Source organism: Heterodontus francisci, chromosome 27 (genome assembly GCF_036365525.1).
Source record: "Heterodontus francisci isolate sHetFra1 chromosome 27, sHetFra1.hap1, whole genome shotgun sequence".
Taxonomy (NCBI): Eukaryota; Metazoa; Chordata; class Chondrichthyes; order Heterodontiformes; family Heterodontidae; genus Heterodontus; species Heterodontus francisci.
This window is the reverse complement of record NC_090397.1, coordinates 48,472,363-48,495,223: the sequence shown is the minus strand read 5'-3', so window position 1 is coordinate 48,495,223 and position 22,861 is coordinate 48,472,363. Positions and strand designations below refer to the sequence as shown.

The window sequence follows — 22,861 nt, the reverse complement described above, 5'->3', positions numbered from 1 at the left end:
GGGGTTTGTACTGGAAGCACCAAGGGGAGAGAAGGAAAAATCCACACAAAGGGTTATTAGAAAATGGGGTCCATTCCACAAAAGGGCTGTTGGAATTAGAGAAACACTTGGAAGGGAAAAAAGTTTGGGGAAATGGTCCCTCTCTCGGGTTGGGAGTGACTGCATGACCCCATGTGATGTGGAGGGATCTGGGAGAAGGGATATCCCTTGTAAACTGGGCTGTGGGAGTGGTGCTGCAGGATACAGTTACATTCTAGGACAAGCTCTAACAGTACAGGGCCCGGTCTGGGCCCACCCCTTAATGGCTACTAACCTTCTTTGCCATCCATCAGGCTGTATGTACAATGGAAAGGAATACCCAGAAGGAGGGACCTGGTTCGCTCCCACAATCCCCTGCATGACGTGTATGTGTGTGGACGGGGTCACAACGTGCTCGGAGATTCGTTGCATCACTCCATGCGGGAACCAGATCCATGTACCCGGAGAATGCTGCCCACTCTGTGCAGGTATGTCATTGTGAGGGAGGTATCCATATTACCCAAATGGGCCCTGTACCTGGAACAATGCAGGCTCCAGGTGAGCCCTGTACCTGGGACACTGTTGAATCCGGGTTGATACTGAGCCCCACACAAGGAGCAGGAAAGGCCCAGGCTCTGTCCCTAGCCTCTACTGAGTTAACAGTTCAGAGCGGGAGACCCCACAGCTGAACCTGATACTACCCTCACCCGAAATCCTTACAACATGGCCATTAGTGCCAGTCCCACATGGGCCGTGCTTTGCACACTATCCGTTAGTGCCAGACCCACACGGGCCGTGCTTTGCACACTATCCATTAGTGCCAGACCCACACGGGCCGTGCTTTGCACACTATCCATTAGTGCCAGTCCCACATGGGCCGTGCTTTGCACACTATCCGTTAGTGCCAGTCCCACACGGGCCGTGCTTTGCACACTATCCGTTAGTGCCAGTCCCACACGTGCCGTGCTTTGCACACTATCCGTTAGTGCCAGTCCCACACGTGCCGTGCTTTGCACACTATCCGTTAGTGCCAGTCCCACACGTGCCGTGCTTTGCACACTATCCGTTAGTGCCAGTCCCACACGTGCCGTGCTTTGCACACTATCCGTTAGTGCCAGTCCCACACGTGCCGTGCTTTGCACACTATCCGTTAGTGCCAGTCCCACACGTGCCGTGCTTTGCTCACTATCCGTTAGTGCCAGTCCCACACGGGCCGTGCTTTGCACACTATCCGTTAGTGCCAGTCCCACACGGGCCGTGCTTTGCACACTATCGGTGAGTGCCAGTCCCACACGTGCCGTGCTTTGCACACTATCCCTTAGTGCCAGTCCCACACGAGCCGTGCTTTGCACACTATCCCTTAGTGCCAGTCCCACACGTGCCGTGCTTTGCACACTATCGGTTAGTGCCAGTCCCACACGGGCCGTGCTTTGCACACTATCCGTTAGTGCCAGTCCCACACGGGCCGTGCTTTGCACACTATCCGTTAGTGCCAGTCCCACACGGGCCGTGCTTTGCACACTATCCGTTAGTGCCAGTCCCACATGGGCCGTGCTTTGCACACTATCGGTTAGTACCTGTCCCACACAGGCCGTGCTTTGCACACTATCCGTTAGTACCTGTCCCACACAGGCCGTGCTTTGCACACTATCTGTTAGTACCTGTCCCACACAGGCCGTGCTTTGCACACTATCCGTTAGTACCTGTCCCACACAGGCCGTGCTTTGCACACTATCTGTTAGTGCCAGTCCCACATGGGGTAAGCTACACACTATCCAACATTCACTTGTTATCATACCTCACAGATTGCATCTATAACAGCCGTGTATACGGCCCAGGCGAGAGTTTCCAGCCCACCGATGACCCATGTGAGATCTGCACCTGTGAGGTAAGAGGTGTTTTATCACAAAAACAAACCTGGGGGCATAGTCAGAACTTGGAGCCCCACTCCCCCCTCCCCAGAGATCAATGAAATCTCAGAGATTAACCCCTGCAAAAAGTCATGGTTTAGATAAAAATCTGACTGAAATGTATAAGAATAGGATAAAACTGTCCAGAATGGGACAACGAGCCGAAGACTATAACAGGCCAGATTGATGCACATAACAGTGTAGAGATCTTGGACAGGGGGAATGTTCCGGCACAGGCTTCAATGGGCTGAGCATCGTCCCTGTGTGCTGTGAGGTTCTCTGATTCAGAGACCCTGGGGTGGATGGTCTCTGATTTAGAGTACAGAGACCCTGGGGAGGGTACGGCCTATATATTGAGAATGTTGTTGTGTCTGGAGTGAGGAGCATGTGAATGAATGCTCATTAATTTTCCTTGATTGTTCTTGTGGGTCATTGAGTTTATCCAAAACTTACTCCGAGCAAAAAAAACTGAGTTTACTGAGTATCAGCACTCACAGTAACCCCATAACCACTGCACCCTGTATCCCCACATCCATTCATCCCTGAGCCTTGTGTCCCCATGTTACCGCCCGCTATTCTATCTCTCAAACTGAGTCCCACTAATGATGAACACTCTCTCTCCATAGGTGATGGTGGATGGAGAGCAGCATCTGCGCTGTTACCGCCATCAGTGTCCCAGCCTGGTGGACTGCCCAAGAAATCTGATACTGGCCCCGAGCCGAGGTCACTGCTGCCCCGACTGTGCCCGTGAGTACCTGTTGGAAAATATTGTTACTCATTCCCACTTACTTTATTTTCCAGAGGAACTGTATCAAAGACCTTACTGAAATTCAAGTCCAGCATACCCACTCCCTTACCCCTATCAAGCTCCTTCATCACCCCCTCAAATAAAACCAGTCAGATTGGCAAGATGTCCTTTTTCTGAGCCCATGTTGGATATCTTAGGATTTTTCAGTCATGTCGATTTGAATATTCATTATCTATCTCCTTCCACTGGGATAGATACTTCAAAGATTGCAGCTGCCTCTCAGCTGAATTAACATTTAATTATTTCATCCAATTATTTGAAGGGTCTTGAATATTCAGTGAAAGACTTACATTTATATAGCTCCTTTCATGATCTCAACATCCCAGTGCATTACAGCAAGTGAAGTACTTACAAAGTGCTGTTGTAATGTAAGAAATGCTGCAGCTAATTTACACACAGCAAGCTCCCAAAATGTGATAATTCATCTGTTTTTAGCAATGTTGGTTGAGGGATAAATAGTGACAGGGAGAACTCCCCCGCTCTTTGTCGAAATTGTGCAGTGGGATCTTTTACGTCCACCTGAGAGGGCATTCAAGCCTCAGTTTAATGTTTCATCTGAAAGATGGCACCTCCAACAGTGCAGCACTCCCTCAGCACTGCAGTGGACTGTTAGCCTGAATATACTCTCAAGTCTTTGGAGTGGGGTTTGAATCCATGGCCTCCTGACTCGGATTTAAGAGTGCTGTCCTTTGAGTCACAGCTGATACTTCACATGAGTGGCCAAGGTGTCAACACACTGTCTGCCACTCATTGCCTTCGCTCACTCACTAACTCCTGAGACACTGTCACTCCACACCTGGGTATCAGGGAAACTTATCCAAGCACACACACACCTTCAGGACCAGAAGCCACTCACTGCCTGCCCCAAGACACTCTGCATTTAAAGGGACATCATGCCCGTGTTTAGGATGGCTCCTTGTTTTGTAAAATATGTGGACTTAAAAAAAGCACCAAAACGGGCTAATTAAACTTTTAAACAATTAAACTTGATTCGAGGTTGGGACTGATGACCATTTATCTTTATCGCAGAGCCTCTGAGTAACTGCACTGCTGCCCTGGTTGGAAGTGAAGTTCTTGCCACCGATGACCCCTGTTACACCTGCCAGTGCAAGGTGAGTGCTGGAACACAGAGAAAGGGCCATGGCTTGTAGCGTTGGTCAGAGAGGAACAGGAAACCTGGCCACAGTGTCTGTGAGGAGCCAAGAGACCCAAAAGCTGGCACCATCACTGTGCCCCACCGCCCATTGTCCCCCAGTTAGCCAACATCAGTCACAATACCAATACAGGCACACTGAGCTCCCAGGTCCATACGTACAAAGGGAAACGTGGCCAGATCTCCATCCCCACTCCCTGCTGTTCTCTGATCAGAGCCCCTCTCCAGCCAGGACAATCTTCCCCAGAGTATCTGGATTTGGGAACCACGAAATCAGTCAGTGTTCCTGCCCCATCACTGGGATTTGTGCTCAATCAGAGACACACTGTTACTTCACCTGCCTGGAGTGTTTGATGGGGACAGTGTAGAGGGAGCTTTACTCTGTGTCTAAAAAATGTTTTTCTTTTTAAGGAAGCCTTTATACCCGGGCCCCTTTAATTTTTTTTTATGTCAAGGGGACCTTTATTCCTCAGGCCCCACTTATATACATTTTATAACGACAGGCGGAGGAGTAGCCAAAGCCCCCAGGACGTTCCTCACTGCGGGTGACAGGGGGCTCAGGTGTGCGGAGCGCTCCCGGCCGAGCTGACTCCAGCTCGGCCAGAACTGCTCATCGGACCCAGGCCCCGAAACCCTCCTCAGCAGCCAGTCCCACACAACCTGAGCCACCTCTTGGAAATGCCCTCCGTGTCGTTCCACACCACACGGAAGGGTTTCCTGTACGGGCTGCTCCTGCACACTCTCTACTTCCTCCCCCTCGTCTGCTGCCCGGACATGCCGTGGCAGTCCGTGTTGCCATCTGGCGGCGTGGGGAAACCCCAGTGGAGGTCTCTCTACGCAGGAGTCCTCCCCCTTTACATTGGGAACCTGGGGTGGAGGGTGCTGGTGTCTCCCCCCCCCCCCCACCCGTTCCCTTCTCCAGTCGGCCCAGAATCGATGGAACGAGTCCCAGATTCACTTGTCCTCCAGCAACCGGTTGTTAAAGTGCCAGTATATGGACCCCGCCTGCGTGCAGAGCGGAGTGAACTCCGCCCACACAGGTGGTGGTCCGAGCACGGCACCAGCCACATGGAGGCCGCCGAGATGCGGTAGGCATACACCTGCGAAATGTAGAGGTGGTCGATTTGAGACCCTCCTCCTCCAGACTTCCATGTGAAGGCACTGGATACGGGATGGCGATTCCAGCAGACATCCATCAAGTTGAGGGAGCTGATCAGTTCCCCAAACTTCTCCACCAATGCTTGGCCACGCTGGAGACCAGAGCGATCCCACACCTCGAGGGTACAATTGAAATCCCCCCACCGAGGATGTTGTACTCGCCGCTATTGATAGAGCACAAGAGAGCGGGCACTTCTTTAAAGAAGTGCGCTTGCAGTGCGTTGGGCCTGGCCACATACACATTCACAAAGTGGAGCGGCATGCTACCCAGGCCAAAGCGAGGTGGAGCAAGCGGCCCGGCACACGCTCCTTGACCCCCAAGATCTCCGGCTGAAAGGTCGGGGCCAACAAGATAGCCACCCCACTAGAAATAGGAGTGAGGTGATTCATGTAGACCCCACCCAGCCACCCCAGGAGCCAGGTGACTTCATCTCCTAGAATAGTGTGGGTTTCCTGCAGAAAGCTCACCGGATATCTCCCTTCCCTGAGGACTGAGAGATTGTGAAATCTGCGGAGAGACGCGCCCTGCTGCCATTGATGTTGAGGCTGGCTGTGGATATCTTCATGTCAAAAGTACTTAGAAACCCGTCACCTGGCCTTCCACTCCTCCAGCAACCCTTTGAGGATCACTTTATACCGACACCTCTCAACCAGTTTCACACCCGCGCCCTTCCCCGCCTTCTTGAGGACGGCACGGATGGACTGGATGATCAGCGCCAAATTCAACCCTTGCATGCTGCGAGGAAGTCCCGGAGTTCCGCGGTGGGGATGAGAGGAGACTTGGTGGGAGGTACGAGGGAGTCCACCACCTCACTAGCGATGGATTCACGGTCGCCCTCTGTGCCCCACACCGAGTCCCCATCCTCCTCCGGGTCGTCACCGCCAGCGGCCGATACACCCACCACACACTGTGGAGCGGAGGTCCCGGCCGCGCCAGCTGGTCCCACCACCGTCACAATCCCACCCCCAGGATCGATGGCAGAGGAGTCCCTTTTGGGTTCATCTATTGGGCTGGAGCCTGTGAGCACCAGTGGCTAAGGCCCCTCCTCCACCTCCGTCCCCAGGCCAGTGAGCGGCCCAGGGGAGACAGTAGTTCCCAACTCCGGAAATCCAGCCAGGACCGGAGGCGGAGAGAGGAGGCCATCTCACACCCTGCCAGTGCCCGCAGACCCAGCAGATGGGGCAGCATTTTCATCCGTAACTGGGTCGCGTACATCCTGGTTGGGAGTGGATTTTGGCTGTGAGGGCTGACCCTGCGGGACCTCGCCCTCCCCTCCACTTAAGGCACCCGACCCAGTGGAAGATGGGAAGGCTTTTCCAGGAGCATTCCTAGCCTCCCCCACCACAAGCAGGGTTCCACTTGCTCCTTCAGGAGGGGCATCATATACAGGGGTCTCCCCCTCCCCTCCATTCTGAGGGGTAGGGAACTCCTGCCCAGACTTTACAGCCTTGATGGTGGTGGTGGTGGCAGGGGGAACCTGGGGACCCCAATAAGGAGACAACTCCCCTCCAGCAGATGGACCCTGCACCTCAGGGTTACCTATGTGGAGGGGTGGCTTCTTATCTTTTTCCCACTGGAGCGTGGAGGCTCAGAGACCTCCATGTCATCAGAGACCTCTGCCTCCGCACCCTCTTTTTGCTTGGATAACCTGGGCCTGAGCCCAACCCTGGGGCAGGTGGGTTCCCCAGGATTGGGCCTTGGGCTGAGCTCAGGCTCGGGTTGTGTCACAATGTCCAGGGAACATGCCTCTTGGTGTTTATTAGTTCTTCCCATCTTCCTTCCACTCGGAGGGGCACCCCCCTCCCCGCCCTGAGCTGTCTGTTGGAGGTGTAGGGGGAGTGGGAGGAGGTGCAGTGGCGCCACCCTGGGCCACCGAGGTGGAGTTGGCGGCCGGGAGGTTGGGGCAGTTCTTACGAATGTGCCCCACCCACTTGCAGGCAGGGCACCGTACCTTGTCCGAGGTCCAGAAGACACGGTAGGCTGCCCCCAGAACTCAACATTAAATTGGCCCTCCAAAACCACCTCCTGCGCTAGCTGCATAAATACGGGACTGGGGTGATCCCTGACCTCGTCTCCTCCAAATGTTGCAGGTGGTGGGGGAGAGCTCACTGGGAATGAAGGGCGGGACATTAGATAACATTACTCGCTGCACAGTGGCTCCCAGAGGGTCCACTGGCAGGAAAGTCCTGCCCACGGTGAGCCCCCTACTCAGGGCCAATTACACCACCTACTCGGTCTTCAGAAAAAACACTGCCTTCCCATACAACTTTGAGGCTGCCGCAATGGCCAAGGGGCCGACAACCTCGGCCATTGCCTTTACACAAGCCTCTATAGACATGTTGGGGTGGGGATCGCTCTTTACCCCATGGCTAGACATTATTAATTTAAAAGGTGATGGGGCCACATGGGCGACCACAGAGGCTGCAGCTGCATAGGTATGAGGGCCCTGCCATTGGTGATGATGGACTTGCCATGGGTTCAAGAGCCAAACCCACCCCGAGTTGTAGGCTTGCAAAAAAAAAACAAACAAAAGTTTGCAAGAAATAACGTATAAACAAATACTAGGTTCAGGGAGAGGCTGAGGGTATACAGGAAAGGGGAAAGACAGACTGTAAGCGATGACTTTGCTTTAAAGGTGATACACAGAGCACTCTAAACAGTCCTGGAGTAACACTTCTGGTCTTCCAGTCTTCTGGTTGCAGGAGGGGTCTTCACCTGGGTCAGCCGAAAGCTGCCCTGGCACTAGCTATATCCTTCTGTCTCTTTAGCCAGGTAGATTCAGCTGACCCAGGCTGGGCAATTGGGGTGGAGAGGGAGCTTCCTTGTGTCATAGAGTCATAGAGTTATACAGCACAGAAACAGGCCCTTCGGCCCATCGTGTCTGTGCCGGCCATGAAGCACCTAACTATTTTAATCCCATTTTCCAGCACTTGGCCCGTAGCCTTGTATGCTATGGCGTTTCAAGTGCTCATCTAAATACTTCTTAAATGTTGTGAGGATTCCTGCCTCTACCACCTCTTCAGGTGTATTCAGTGCAATTGCACAGCTCCCTGTAGAATTGTACAGCCCTCACCCCTTGTTCCCACCTCTTCCACCTCCCTCAACAGTCTAAATCAAGCAAAGATCTTGTGCTCAACCACCCACCTCCAAATACAGCCTTATTTCTCCAAAGTCTTTTCCTCCTCTGCAGCAAATGTTGTCCAAAAGTGTTGCAGCTCTCTCCTCAGCTCTCTCTCTCCAGAAGCACCTGCTGCAACTGACTGCAGCACTGTCAGCTGCACCTCGCTGATGCACCCGGCACTCAGGTGTCCCAATCAGACAGCAGAAAACCCAGTGCTGTACCTGCCCTCGGAGTGTTTGATGGAGACAGTGTAGAGGGAACTTTACTCTGCATCTAACCCGTCCTGAGTGTTTGGTGGGACAGTGTAGAAGGAGCTTTACTCTGTATTTAACTCCCGTTATAGCTGCCCTGGGGGTGTTTGATCGGGACAGTGTAGAGGGAGCTTTACTCCGTATGGAACTTGTGCTGTGCTGGGATTGTTTGATGTTGATACTGTTCGTTTTTCCATAGCATGTGTTTGAGGCAGGGTGTGTGGTTTGATGCTGTGGGACCTGTGCCCAGTGGGCCCTGGACTGCAACTGGCCCAAGCACTCAAAACTAAACAAATCCAGCAGATAGCAAACACCTTCACTGCCTTCTCTCTGAATTTAACCCCAGAACCCAGTATCTGACATAGTGCCTCACCCTGTGTGACAATCGCATGGCCTGTAAGCAATTGCAGTAATATGTTGAAAGGTTTGAAGTAAATGGGTCTGGACTTTCTTAATAGCCACACATTGAGGGGTTCCAGGGATCATTGCCAGGGAGCAGAGGCAACTTGTTGCTGAGTGGGTTCAGCCTGTCCATCACTGACTGAACTTGACCCCATTGAATGATGCTGTGTGTTTGTTGCAGGATTTGACCTGGATCTGTATCCACCAGAGCTGCCCCTTGCTCAGCTGCCCGATCTCTGAGCAATTCACTCCAGCAGGTTCCTGCTGCCCAGTCTGTGATGGTAGGATTATTCCTCATTATCCCCCTTACTCCACTTAATCTCCGTTATTTCCCCATTATTCTGTTCTTTGTTAATTCCCCATTTACTCTGTATCTTATCGTGCTGTACTCGACCTGGGAGTAATGATGGGACAGTGTAGAGGAAGCTTTGCTCTGTATCTAACCTGTGCTGTACCTGATCTTACTCTTTTCCTCTTTAATCTGCAGAATGTGTGATCGAGGCTGAAAATCGCCGTGTTTCTGATGGTGAAACGTGGACTGACTCTATTGACGAATGCATCACATGTTCCTGCAACGTATGTTACACTCGTAATTTCTCTCTGAGTTGCTCCCTATCATAGTTTCTCTCCCTCTCATAGTTTCTCTCCCTCGCTGTCTCACAATTATTGTCTCTGTTACTCTCTCTCTCAGTATCTGTCCTCTCCCTTTCTCTAACTGTTACTGTCTCTCTCTCTCTCTTGCTGTTACTGTCTCTCTCTCTCTCTCTCTTTCTCTCTCACAGTTACTGTTTCTCTCTCTCTATCTCACACACAATCGCACATATAGTTACTGATCCCTCTTTCTAATGCTTTCTTTTGTTCGGTCTGCTACAGCTCGGACATGTGGAGTGTCACATCGAGGAATGTCTTTCTGTCATCTGCCATGATGGCCTAATCAAGGTCCGATCTCCGGGGAGATGCTGCTATGAGTGCCAAGGTAAGCAGGTCTTTGGTTGGGGGTAGGGGGTGGGTGGCTTACGATTCGATGCCATGACCGGTGTGGTAAGTGTAGCAGGCTTGAGAGGAGCAGGTGACATTGGGCCTATGATTTCCAAAGCTCTCCACCACTGGGGGGTTTTCCTACCTTGGTGGGAGTTTTCCCAGCCCTATGGAGGTGGGCTTGGAGGCCAGGGCAGCCAGGAAAGTTTTTAAGAAGTGTGTTGGGCCAGCTCGCTGCATTTTCCCGCCTCCAACCATTTTTCCCTGGGATGGGCTGTGTGCCCAGACGGCAACCCGTATGGCAGCAGCAGAAAGCCGATTAAAGCCATTATTGTATCAATTAACCACCTTTTTCCAGAGCAATGGCAGCTTGCCAGAGGTGCACAGGATCCTCACTCTGCAGCTTGTCTCCTCACGGGAGGCAAGAGCACAGCGGGAAGTTGGAGCACCATGAAATGAATATGCAGGGTTATCTTTAAGCGGGCAGCCATAAAGACAGGGCTAAAATGTGGCGAGTCGAAGAGACTTAGTAGTTGGCAGGAAAAAAGACAGAGGCGCAAGGGGAGAGCCAACTGTGCAACAGCCCCGACAAACAAATTTCTCTGCAGCACCTGTGGAAGAGTCTGTCACTCTAGAATTGGCCTTTATAGCCACTGCAGGCGCTGCTTCACAAACCACTGACCACCTCCAGGCGCGTATCCATTGTCTCTCGAGATAAGGAGGCCCAAAAGAGATATCGATTTAATTCAGCACATCCACAAGCAAAGTGGAAGTTTCCCCTGCAGACAGATCCACTTGATAGTTCTGGGCATTGGGATTTGTCTGTCGGTTCCAGCATTAGTAGCGAGCCTCCATCTTGTGGCGCCCTCCCCCTCTCCGTTCAACTGAGCAGCGCACATCATTCTTAGCGGGGGCAGCCAACTGTCCTTCCCTTCGGCTCCTCTGATTGGCCCTCCTGCACCCAGTCCAATTGGACGGCACTCTGGTGGCAGCTTCTGAATTGGCCTGATGTCCTGCCACTCGCGCTTCCAGGTTCCCAACCCAGAATTCATCCCGATGGCAGGATCAGCACACTCACGACAATATTCAGCCCCTTGTCTGGGTCTGTTGTCAACTAATTGATAGAGAATGATCACCGTAATTCATCATCTCCATTACCAGGATGGTGAAAGGTGAACTAGATGCATCTTCATCCGTTATCGTCTAGTAATTCCCTTGTTCCTGAGATACAAGTAGTGCCGTGGAGTCCTGATATCTGAACCATCAGATTAGTATCTGGGTTCCCAGGACATTCCCCACATCCCCCACAACTGCATAAAGTATTCCGAGTGCAAAAACTGAGATGAACATGATGAGAATTTTAAAATCAAGGGATTGCTAAAATGGCACCCAAAGTAGGTCCATGAACACTGGGGGGTGGGGTGGGGGATGATGGGTGAATGGGAATTGGTGTGAGTTGGGATGCAGGCAGCAGAGTTTTGGATGAGCTGAAGTTTATGGAGAGTGGGAATAGTTTCCCACTGAACTGTCTATGGAGCACAGTTCCCAGATCCCAGTCACTCTTGTGCAATTATCAGGTGGGTTGATTCTATTCCCACCCTCACCAGCACTCAGTGGATAATGATGCGGAACTGGAGCCCTGGCTGCTGTTCAGCCTTCTATCCCTGAGGGTCCTCAGGCTAGTTGTAGCCCAACTTCCACCACCTGTTTACCACACCCCAAGTTGCATTCAGCTAACTCAGTGCAGACCAGTTAGTGTGTATGCCTCAGTACTATACCTGACAGAGCATTGATCCAGGGTATGGAGAGCGAGCCAGTGTTCCCTCTGAGGAGATTCTGAGAGGGTCGGGAATTTCTCTGTTCACTGATATCTCTGAGCTCCATCCTGTCCACAGATCCGAGGGTTTCCTGCAGCTACCAGGGACACTTGTACCAATCGAACCAGCACTGGGAAGTGGATGAATGCACCAGCTGCACCTGCATCTCTGGGGAGGTCCACTGTCAGACCGAACACTGCCCGCAGGTCACTTGTTCATCGGTAGGTCGAGGGGAGGGGAGGGTCCCCAGGATGGGGGCAGGGAGGCTAGAAATTAACACTTTACACGCCAGGGCGGGAGCTGGAGTCAGGGCAGCTGTTCACCAAATTTGAATAGCCTGTCAGTGCAGTCACAATCTTAGCGCTTGAATTAGTTTAATATAGAATAACAGATACTGGGAGTGAGTTCCAGACTGGAATCTAATCAAGGGATTCAGAGGATTTATATATAGAATAACAGATACTGGGAGTGAGTTCCAGACTGGAATCTAATTGAGGGGTTCAGCGGGGGCTTATATATAGAATAACAGATACTGGGAGTGAGTTCCAGACTGGAATCTAATTGAGGGGTTCAGCGGGGGCTTATATATAGATTAACAGATACCCTGAATTATAGACTGGAATCTAATTGAGCAGTTCGGAGGTTTTATATATAGAATAACAGAAACTGGGAGTGAATGGCCTCCTGCTGTTTGGATTCTGTACATTGAAGATGAATAACTGGGGTATGTGCAGTGTGTGTGGGTGATGCTGGGTTCAGTTCTTGCCTCACTCTCTATCTATTTAGGATGAGAGCCCAGTGCTGATTCCAGGCATGTGTTGCCCCCACTGCATCCCCCGCCCTGCCACCTGCATGGTATTTGGAGACCCTCACTACCTCACCTTCGATGGAAAGATGATCCACTTCCAGGGAGCGTGCAGCTACATTCTGGCAGAGGACTGCGAGGGAGGGGACTTCAGGTCAGTGTCCCAAGCAGGCACCATAAGCCAGCATATCTCAGAGGATGGTAATGGCTCCTGGTGTCCAGCCTCATCGACAGGAGCAGTGACCAGGCCCCTGATGTCCTCCATACAGAGAACCCCTGTCTCTCTGTCTCTCTCTCAATCTCTGTCTCTCACATGCTCTCCCTTTCTCTTTCTCTGTCTCTCACATGCTCTGTCTGTCTCTCTCTCTCTGTCTCTGTCTCTCTCTCTCTGTCTCTCTCTGTTTCTCGTGCACTGTCCCTCATACACTCTCTCTCTATCCCTCATTCTCTTGCTCACTCTCTTGCTTGCTTTCTGTCCTCCCCCCCACCTTCACTCACTCCCTCCATCCCCACCTCTCTCTCACTTAGTCTCTCCATCCCTCTCTTTAGATTAGATTAGATTAGAGATACAGCACTGAAACAGGCCCTTCGGCCCACCGAGTCTGTGCCGAACATCAACCACCCATTTATACTAATCCGACACTAATCCCATATTCCTACCAAACATCCCCACCTGTCCCTATATTTCCCTACCACCTACCTATACTAGTGACAATTTATAATGGCCAATTTACCTATCAACCTGCAAGTCTTTTGGCTTGTGGGAGGAAACCGGAGCACCCGGAGAAAACCCACGCAGACACAGGGAGAACTTGCAAACTCCACACAGGCAGTACCTGGAATCGAACCCGGGTCCCTGGAGCTGTGAGGCTGCGGTGCTAACCACTGTGCCACTGTGTGTCTCTTTCTAGCTCAGTCGCTCTCTCTCTCTAAACATTTTCTCTTTTCTCCACAGTATCCGTGTAACCAATGAAGACCGAGGTCGGAGAGGGGTGTCGTGGACCAAAGAGGTGACGGTGCTGATTGGGGACCTGATTGTCCAACTTCTCCAAGACTGGGTTGTCATGGTAACTGAATAGAGTTTGTCACAAAGCTCAGTAACTGAAGGGTTAACAACAGAGAGCCTTATACTAATGGTCGGGGGATATTAGAGAGTGTTATAACTGAGAGCCTTTTACTGAGGGTGAGGTGTAATGGAGAAAGTATTATAACTGAGAGTCTGATACTGGCGTGGACTCAATGGGCTGAATGGCCTCCTTCTGTGCTGTATTGACTCTATGACTGAGGGTTGTGAGAGGGAGAGTACTATAACTGAGAGCCTTTCACTGAGGGTGGGGTGTGTGAGGGAATGTTACAATTGAGATTCTGGTATTGACAGTGGGATGTAACTGCATGGAGCAAGGTTTAACCCAGGCCCGATGTTTTGTGTGACTCTGGGGTCAGGTAGTTAGGCCCTGAATTATATGTCACAAGGGCAGCTTAGTTTACATTGAATTTTACTGATGTGGAAAGTTTACCAGGCTGTTGAAATGTGGCACAGGAGCTCTCGGCCTGTGTGAACAAGGTTCATTCCTTGTTCTCTGCTCACTGGGTGTGAGGTGTGAAGTGTCTTTTTATTTACAGGTAGACGATCGCAGTGTGTCTCTGCCCTTTCTCAAGGAGCCATATGTCTACATTGAGAGGAGAACCAACAGCATATTACTCAACACTAACATCGGTGTGAAGGTGAGGGCCAAAGATTCCTCCATCCTGGCTGCTGCAAGACTTAGAGGGGCAGTTAGCCAGAACTGTCCTCACTGGGCTGTAGGAGGAGAGGGATGGAGAGAATGCTGCAGGCGAGCTGACAGCTGGCAAGGTTGCTGGGCCAACCACACACAGATTTCACTGCCCCTTCACCCAGAGCACACAGTAACATGACGGAGGAAAATCAGAGATCAGTTCAGAAAGAAAGATGGAGCTTGTGGGTGAGGGGTCCTGGACTGATTCAACGCAGACTGTGGGCCTGAAGATCCCCCTCTCTGGGGGCTCTAAGCACCTGCCTGAAATGAATGGGGTGCAGTCCCAATCTAACTGATAGCCTGCCGAGTCTGTACGTGCCCTCTCTCCAGCCTCACTGAGGACTGAGCAGCACTCTCACTGAGAGTTGTGGAGGAATGGTTAGGAACATTACTAAGGGTGGGACTGAGACACATGAGGGTGTGCTGGGCATGTACTAAATGGTTTCACTTTCTTTATCACCATTAGGAAAGATTTGCATTTCTATAGCACCATTCACAACTCAAGACTTTCCAAAAGCCTTCGCAGCCAATGAAGTGCTTTAAGTCTAATCATTGTTCTAATGTAGGAAACGTGGGAACCAAATTGCGCACAACAAGCTCCCACAAACAGCAATGTGATAATGACCAGATCATCTGTTTTAGATCTTGGTTGATGGAGAAATAATGGCCAGAACACTAGGGAGAAAACCCCTCCTCCTCTTCCAAATAGTGCCATGGGATTTTTAATGCCCATCTGAGTGGTTAGATTAGGCCTTGGTTTAAAGTCTCACCTGCGGTGCTCCCTCAGTACTGACTCCTCCGACAGTGCGGTGCTCCCTCAGTACTGACCCCATCGACAGTGCGGTGCTCCCTCAGCATACTCCCTCAGTACTGACTCCTCCGACAGTGCGGCGCTCCCTCAGCACTGACTCCTCCGACAGTGCGGCGCTCCCTCAGCACTGACTCCTCCGACAGTGCGGCGCTCCCTCAGCACTGACTCCTCCGACAGTGCGGCGCTCCCTCAGCACTGACTCCTCCGACAGTGCGGCGCTCCCTCAGCACTGACTCCTCCGACAGTGCGGCGCTCCCTCAGCACTGACTCCTCCGACAGTGCGGCGCTCCCTCAGCACTGACTCCTCCGACAGTGCGGCGCTCCCTCAGCACTGACTCCTCCGACAGTGCGGCGCTCCCTCAGCACTGACTCCTCCGACAGTGCGGCGCTCCCTCAGCACTGACTCCTCCGACAGTGCGGCGCTCCCTCAGCACTGACTCCTCCGACAGTGCGGCGCTCCCTCAGCACTGACTCCTCCGACAGTGCGGCGCTCCCTCAGCACTGACTCCTCCGACAGTGCGGCGCTCCCTCAGCACTGACTCCTCCGACAGTGCGGCGCTCCCTCAGCACTGACTCCTCCGACAGTGCGGCGCTCCCTCAGCACTGACTCCTCCGACAGTGCGGCGCTCCCTCAGCACTGACTCCTCCGACAGTGCGGCGCTCCCTCAGCACTGACTCCTCCGACAGTGCGGCGCTCCCTCAGCACTGACTCCTCCGACAGTGCGGCGCTCCCTCAGCACTGACTCCTCCGACAGTGCGGCGCTCCCTCAGCACTGACTCCTCCGACAGTGCGGCGCTCCCTCAGCACTGACTCCTCCGACAGTGCGGCGCTCCCTCAGCACTGACTCCTCCGACAGTGCGGCGCTCCCTCAGCACTGACTCCTCCGACAGTGCGGCGCTCCCTCAGCACTGACTCCTCCGACAGTGCGGCGCTCCCTCAGCACTGACTCCTCCGACAGTGCGGCGCTCCCTCAGCACTGACTCCTCCGACAGTGCGGCGCTCCCTCAGCACTGACTCCTCCGACAGTGCGGCGCTCCCTCAGCACTGACTCCTCCGACAGTGCGGCGCTCCCTCAGCACTGACTCCTCCGACAGTGCGGCGCTCCCTCAGCACTGACTCCTCCGACAGTGCGGCGCTCCCTCAGCACTGACTCCTCCGACAGTGCGGCGCTCCCTCAGCACTGACTCCTCCGACAGTGCGGCGCTCCCTCAGCACTGACCCCTCCGACAGTGCGGCGCTTCCTCAGTACTGACCCCACTGGCAGTGCGGCGCTTCCTCAGTACTGACCCCACTGGCAGTGCAGCACTCCCTCAGTACTACCCCAACAACAGTGAAGTGCTCCCTTAGTACAGAGTTCTCCAACAGTGAGGCACTCTGTCAGTACTGACACCACCGGCAGTGCAGTGCTTCCTCTGTACTGCTCCAATGATAGTGGGGGTGCAGTTCTGACCCATGGCAGGTTTAAGCCTGGATTATGTGCTCAAGTCTTTGGTGTGGGACATGAACCCCTGACCTGCTAACTCAGGCGAGAGGGCTACCCACTCAGCCATGACTGACACCATGAGGAAAAGGGAGTAACTTATTCCCCTTTATGGGCCTTGGGTTCCCATGCAGGAACACCATTCCCCCGAGTGATGGAGCCTCTTGCAGCCAGTAGCTCAAGTCTCTGAAATTCCTGTTGTTTCCTGCAGGTCCTGTGGAATGGGAAATCTCACCTGGAAGTGAGCTTGCCAGGAACGTATAAAGGGCAAGCGTGTGGTCTGTGTGGGAACTTCAACAACTACCCCCAGGATGACATGCGGATCCGCAGCGGGCAAATTGTCACCTCCGAGGCAACGTTTGGGAACAGCTGGAAGGTGGGTTCTGAGGACAAGTCTGATTGGAGCCTGGTGTATGAGTGAGATCACAGTGACCTAACTTATACCCACCACACGTGCTGAGTGTCAGCTAGCCATTTCTGACGGAACGTGTTTGTAGGATAGGCAGGCAAGAGTAGAATACTTTGTACATCAGCGGATGGGACCAACTATCATGGCAAGTGCAAGGCGCCATTCAACCCAACCACAGGAAGAAAATAGAAAGAAAGAACACAGACTTCTGAAGCAGCTTTCACCACCTCTGGACGTCCCAAAATACTTTACTTTTAACGTGTCGACACTGTTGTAGGAAACGCAGCAGCTAACTGACGAACAGCAGTGTGATAAGGACCAGATCATCTGTATAAGGGTTGTTGGTTTAGGGATAAATATTGGCCCTGGACACTGGGGAGAGCTCCCCTGTTCTTCAAAATGGCATTGAGGGATCTTTTACATCCAGCTGAAAGGGTAAGTGGGGCCTCGGCTTAGCATCTCATCTGAAAGAAGGCACCTCCAACTGTGTAGCACTCCCTCTGCACTGCATTAGTTGTTCTATACTAGATTCTGTGCTCAAACCTCTGGAGTGGGACTTGAGCTCTCAACTTTCAGACTCAAAGGCAAGAGTGTTCTCACTGAGCCATGGTTACACAGAGAGCATGAAGAGCAGACAGAACTGGAATGGAGGTTTGATGGGATGACCATTAACTGTTTAACATAGCAAGTGGCATAGAGACAGACTGCAACCTGGGTCAGACAGGTTCACACTAGACCCATAAACTCTACACTGGGAATGGTTGTTGACTCTCGCAGATCATTCACCAGACAGTCCTGAGACAACTCATGTCAGCAATCAGTATTGGCCCCAAGCCACAGCTTTCACAGTTAATCTAACAGGGAAAGTGGGAAACTAGCCAACAGCCCAAATTTAAAGAGATGTGCCTATGTAAGTGCAAGTGGCTGCATTTGAGGGCTAGTAATGCTTAAAACTTTAAGAAGCTTCAAAGTTAATTTTAAGTATTTGGCAGGTACAGCATGGGTTAGATACAGAGTAAAGCTCCCTGTACACTGTCCTCATCAAACACTCCCAGGACAGGTACAGCACAGGTTAGATACAGAGTAAAGCTGAAATAAAGTAGGTATCCTGAACTTTGAGGAGTATTCCAATTATGTTTACCTAATACTATCTAACTGATGTAGACCCTCCCCTTTTGATAGTTCCAGCCTTGAAATGAAGCCCAGGGTCCCATTTGTCTTCTCAATCGCTGTCTGTTGCTGTGTACCAGCATTGAATGGCTTCCGTGACTGGACTTCAGAGCCTTTCTGATTTTCTTCTCCCCCTTGGTCCTTCCCCATTTAGATTCTAGTCTCTGCAGCCTTTCCAACATCCCAGCACAGCCCTGGTCTGGAACGAAGAACCACGTGTTTATGATGCTGGTGGACTGTGTGTGCTTGAGATTGGCAGTTCCCATTAATAGTGTGTCTGTGTGTGTGTAACCCCACCCAGGTGCGCAGTGAGAATGAGAGCAGCCCGCATTGTGCAGACGGAGAGGACATTGATCCCTGTAAACGAGCAGGTTACCGAGCTCGCAAAGAGGCCAATGCCAAGTGCAAGATCCTGAAGTCCAAGACCTTTCAGCGGTGTCACGGGGTGGTGCCACCCGAGATGTTCTTCGGCTCCTGCGTGTACGACCTGTGTGCCTGCGGTTCGAATATCGACGACTGCTTGTGCGATGCTCTGGAAGCCTACGCATCGCAGTGTCGAGAGGCTGCTCTTGTCCTGCACTGGCGATCACCAACACTCTGTGGTATGTTCACATTTGTCTAATTTGAATCCAGGGTTCCTTGTCCTCCCCCTCAGATACCTCTCCTTTTATACCCGCACCACATCTGACCAGTTCACCATGCATTCGATGTGAGTGACCAGGGGTCGCGTTCTCTCTGACTGACTTCACTCAATCATGCTGAATTAGGGGCAGGCTGCTATTCTACAGGCCAATACCCATCAGCAACAAGCCTGAGACGGGCAAACTGATTTCACCAAACTTATTCCCCTTTTGTTGGGGCTGGATTTGGCCCCCAGGTCCCAGAGGGTGAAAGGTCAGTTTCTGGCCCATGTTGAACTTGACACTCAGTCAAGTCTGAGGCACAATTTTGGAGGGCAGTGTGGGGGGGAGGAGGGGTGGGTGGATGGACCATGTGATGGGACTGAAGCCAGAGTTCAGCCATGTGACAGGGTCGAAGCATGTGAAAATAACAGAAAATAGCAGAAAGCAAGGGAGCAGCTGAGTGTAACTGGACGACCAGGTACTTTGTGATTTACCTGCAGTGGGAGGGATCTAATACATTGATGTATGAAAGATATGTAATTGATAAGTGTGCTAACTGGACTGTGGTCTCTCTCTGCAGCTGTTGGCTGCCCTTCTGACCGTGGCTACGTGTTTGATGAGTGTGGCCCTCCATGCCCAAAGACCTGTTTCAACAAAGATGTTCCCCTGGGAGTGATTGATGCCCACTGTTTCAAGCCTTGTGTCCCAGGCTGTCAGTGTCCAGCTGGTCTAGTGGAACATGAGTCTCACTGTATAACACCAGAGACCTGCCCCAAAATCATCTACGGAAACCTGTGATTCCCACAGGCACAGACAGACACACACCCACATGTCAAACACTGCTAGTGCACCTGTAGTCAGTGTTTTACTGCATAAAGATGGAGAGAAGGAAAACCAGCTGGCTTTAAAGGGACAGGGCAAGCACATGTCCTCCAATGTTGGCCTGCACACTCAGACAGCAGAACCAAGGAAAAGCAGAGCAAACACGTTAACTCTTCAAACATACGGATCATGAAAACAAGAACAGGGATTCTCTCTGTTCAACTAGTGATTGCGTATCTGTCACATGGAGTGCTTTTGTTCATTTTCTAACCTCATTCAGATCACCATTTCTGAGCATCAAGACTCTTGTTATGTTTATTCACTGTAGGATGTAAATTAGATTTTCAATATTTTTTGTGGTTAAGATTGGGGATCATAGTCCTGTGGTAATATCCAGTTAGAGACTGTCTAAGAGATTTTCTTTTCCTATGGAAGCATATTTAGAATGGGAACCTCAACATTACTGAACTTGGTCACATTTATATTCAGTCCAGACACTCCCAGGGCAGGTACAGCACAGTTTAGATACAGAGTGAAGCTCCCCAGAGCCCTGTATCAATCCTAAACTAATCTCACTGCCCTACTCGCTCACCATAGCTTTGGGTGTAAATTGTTGGTTCCACCAATTCCCTTTCCTTTCTGTTGCTGAAAAGCATGACAGTGAAAGATCGCTATGGATTGGGCAGTATCCCAACATTCATAGCAATAGTGAATGTCCTGTATTAACTCTGTAGGCCCTGTGGTTTTAGAGAATTTTAACTTTCCCAAGAAATGATGGCATAATCCCACCTCAGGTTGTTGCTTGAAAGAGAGGAAGCACTCAAAATCATACTGGCAAGCCCTCTGAAGGAAAACTGAGAGGGACGGATACTGAGAAACAGATAAGAGTGGAGGGAAGGAGAGCTCCCCTGTTTTTCTTTGAATGATGTTGTGGGATCTTTTACTTTCTACTTGAGCAGACAGATTAGGCCTCGGTTTAATGTCTCATCTGAAAAACGGCACCCTTGACAGTGCAGTGCACCCTCAATATTGCCCTGGGAGTGTCAGCCTGGATTGTGTGCTCAGGTCCCTGGAGTGGGGCTTGAACCCACAACCTTCTGACTCAGGCAAGACTGTGACTCACTGAGCCATGGCTTACACTATTAATGGCATGTGATAATCCCTGAGCATGTGAGATGGACACAGGTTGTCAGTTGATTGAGTATCTAACATGTAGATCTGTCCATTGCTAACAGCAGTAACTCACCTACATTGGAATGGTACATCCATGTTTTACCATCTTGGAGTGAGACTCTCCTGCGATCTGGAGTTCAGATTTTAAGAGGCCGAATTTATTTAAAATGACTCTTTACTTACATAATCACTGAGGAGTGTTGATGCCTAGTGTACACTCTGCAATAAAACCACTTTTTTTTAGTCACTTGGTTTGCTGACATTGTCTCTTAATTTGTGTGTCCATCACTGTACAGGGACTGACCTCACAATGTGCCCTTGAGTTGTCCAGAATGTTGCCTAGAAAACCCCTTTTTGTACAGGATGTCAGAATTACAAAGAAACCATTCCCAAAACAGCAAAAATTCTCTCCAGATTTTCCCCCTCCACAGATCACTGGAATAAATTCCCTGGGCCACAACTGGCAAATCATACCACACATCAGGGCTCATACATCATGTGCAAGTCCAGACCTGAGAGTTGGAGGAGCTGATCTTGTCCTCACCCTACATCAGCAACCAGCATGAGCTTTTTCCCTCTCTTGCCCAAGGTGCTGAGGCTCATTGTCTCTTTCAGATGTACCAACTCTCAGGAATTTATGGTGACACACAGGATTTCTAAGTAAAATTAAGGCTCACTCACGATCTCATGATGAAGTTCTGAAATCTCAGACGTTTTCAACAGGTACTCTTTAATCACAATTTCTATAGGCTGCTGTGTACTGCTGTCCACCCCACCCCACCCCACCGTAACCTGGCGATAACCATTCCAGCTTAGCTGCTCTCAGCAGCTACACAGCAGAAAACGCTGTAAATTGCATACTGGACTTTACAATCAGGGTCTGTTAAACAATAGGGTTTCATCATTATGGCACAGAAGGAAGCCATTCAGCCTATCACATCCATGACTATTCTCTGTAGAGCAATCCAATCAGTCCCATTTCCCCACTCTATCCTCATTATCCTGCAAGTTTATTTTAATCAAGTAACCATCGAATTTCCTTTTGAAATTATTCTTTGTCTCCACTTCCACCACCCTTGTAGGCAGAGGGTTCCAGGTCATTACCATTCGCTGCATAAAAAATTTCTTCCTCACATCCCCCCTGCATTTCTTGCCCAAGACCTTAAATCTGTGTCCCCAGTCCCTGTACCGTCAGCCTTTCTTATCTAAACCTGTCATAATCTTGTACACCTCTTGTACAGGATAGCGAAGGAGAGAGTAGGTCCCCTTAAGGATCAGTGTGGCAATCTATGTGTGGAGCCATGGGAAATGGGCGAGGTTTTAAATGAATATTTCTTGTCCGTATTTACCGTGGAGAAGGTCATGGAAGCTTGTGAGTTCAAGGGAGGGAACAGCGATCTGGAGCATATCAACATTACAAAGGAGGAGGTGTTAGAGGTTTTGAAGCGCATTAAGGTGGATAAATCCCCAGGGCCTGACCAGGTGTATCCTAGGATGCTATGGGAAGCAAGGGAGGAGATTGCTGGGGTCCTGGCAGAGATTTTTGTATCATCGTTAGCCACGGGTGAGGTACCGGAAGACTGGAGGATAGCTAATGTTGTACCTTTATTTAAGAAGGGCAGCAGGGATAAGCCAGGGAACTACAGCCCTGTGAGCCTTACATCAGTGGTGGGAAAGTTATTGGAAGGGATTCTGAGAGACAGGATTTATATGCATTTGGAAAGGCATGGTCTGATTAGGGATAGTCAGCATGGCTTTGTGTGTGGGAAATGTTTCACGAATTTGATTGAGTTTTTCGAGGAGGTGACCAAGAGGATTAACGAGGGCAGGGCAATGGACGTTGTCTACATGGACTTTTGCAAGGCCTTTGACAAGGTCCCGCATGGCAGGCTGGTCCAGAAGGTTTGAACACATGGGATCCAGGGTGATCTAGCAAATTGGATACAAAATTGGCTTGGTGATGGGAGGCAGAGGGTGGTAGTGGAGGGTTGTTTTTCAGATTGGAGGCCGGTGACCAGTCGTGTGCCTCAGGGATTGGTGCTGGGCCCTCTGTTGTTTGTCATATATATTAATGACTTGGATGTGAATGTAAGGGGCATGATTAGTAAGTTTGCAGATGACACCAAAATTGGTGGTATAGTGAATAGTGAAGAAGGTTGTTTAAGATTACAA

The 22,861-nt window shown here is 51.0% G+C and overlaps 1 protein-coding gene across 9 annotated transcripts in view; it reads left to right on the top strand.

Moving 5' to 3' along the window:
- The window catches only part of LOC137384812 (kielin/chordin-like protein), a 185,948-nt gene extending 165,012 nt beyond the window's left edge, over window positions 1–20,936 (top strand). For 7 of the 9 annotated variants that reach the window (XM_068059322.1, XM_068059326.1, XM_068059323.1 and 4 more), the window contains 14 exons: window positions 333–506; window positions 1,824–1,906; window positions 2,555–2,675; window positions 3,766–3,848; window positions 9,004–9,103; window positions 9,310–9,398; window positions 9,696–9,798; window positions 11,696–11,838; window positions 12,404–12,576; window positions 13,378–13,489; window positions 14,046–14,147; window positions 16,704–16,868; window positions 18,373–18,673; window positions 19,275–20,936. In XM_068059322.1, the coding sequence (XP_067915423.1) occupies window positions 333–506; window positions 1,824–1,906; window positions 2,555–2,675; window positions 3,766–3,848; window positions 9,004–9,103; window positions 9,310–9,398; window positions 9,696–9,798; window positions 11,696–11,838; window positions 12,404–12,576; window positions 13,378–13,489; window positions 14,046–14,147; window positions 16,704–16,868; window positions 18,373–18,673; window positions 19,275–19,492 (1,967 nt within the window). In that variant the 3' untranslated portion in view covers window positions 19,493–20,936. Of the gene's footprint in view, window positions 1–332; window positions 507–1,823; window positions 1,907–2,554; window positions 2,676–3,765; window positions 3,849–9,003; window positions 9,104–9,309; window positions 9,399–9,695; window positions 9,799–11,695; window positions 11,839–12,403; window positions 12,577–13,377; window positions 13,490–14,045; window positions 14,148–16,703; window positions 16,869–18,372; window positions 18,674–19,274 lie in introns of those variants that run through there. The other 2 variants (XM_068059321.1, XR_010977665.1) reach the window with 2 other exon arrangements.
- The last annotated feature ends 1,925 nt before the right edge of the window (window positions 20,937–22,861 follow it).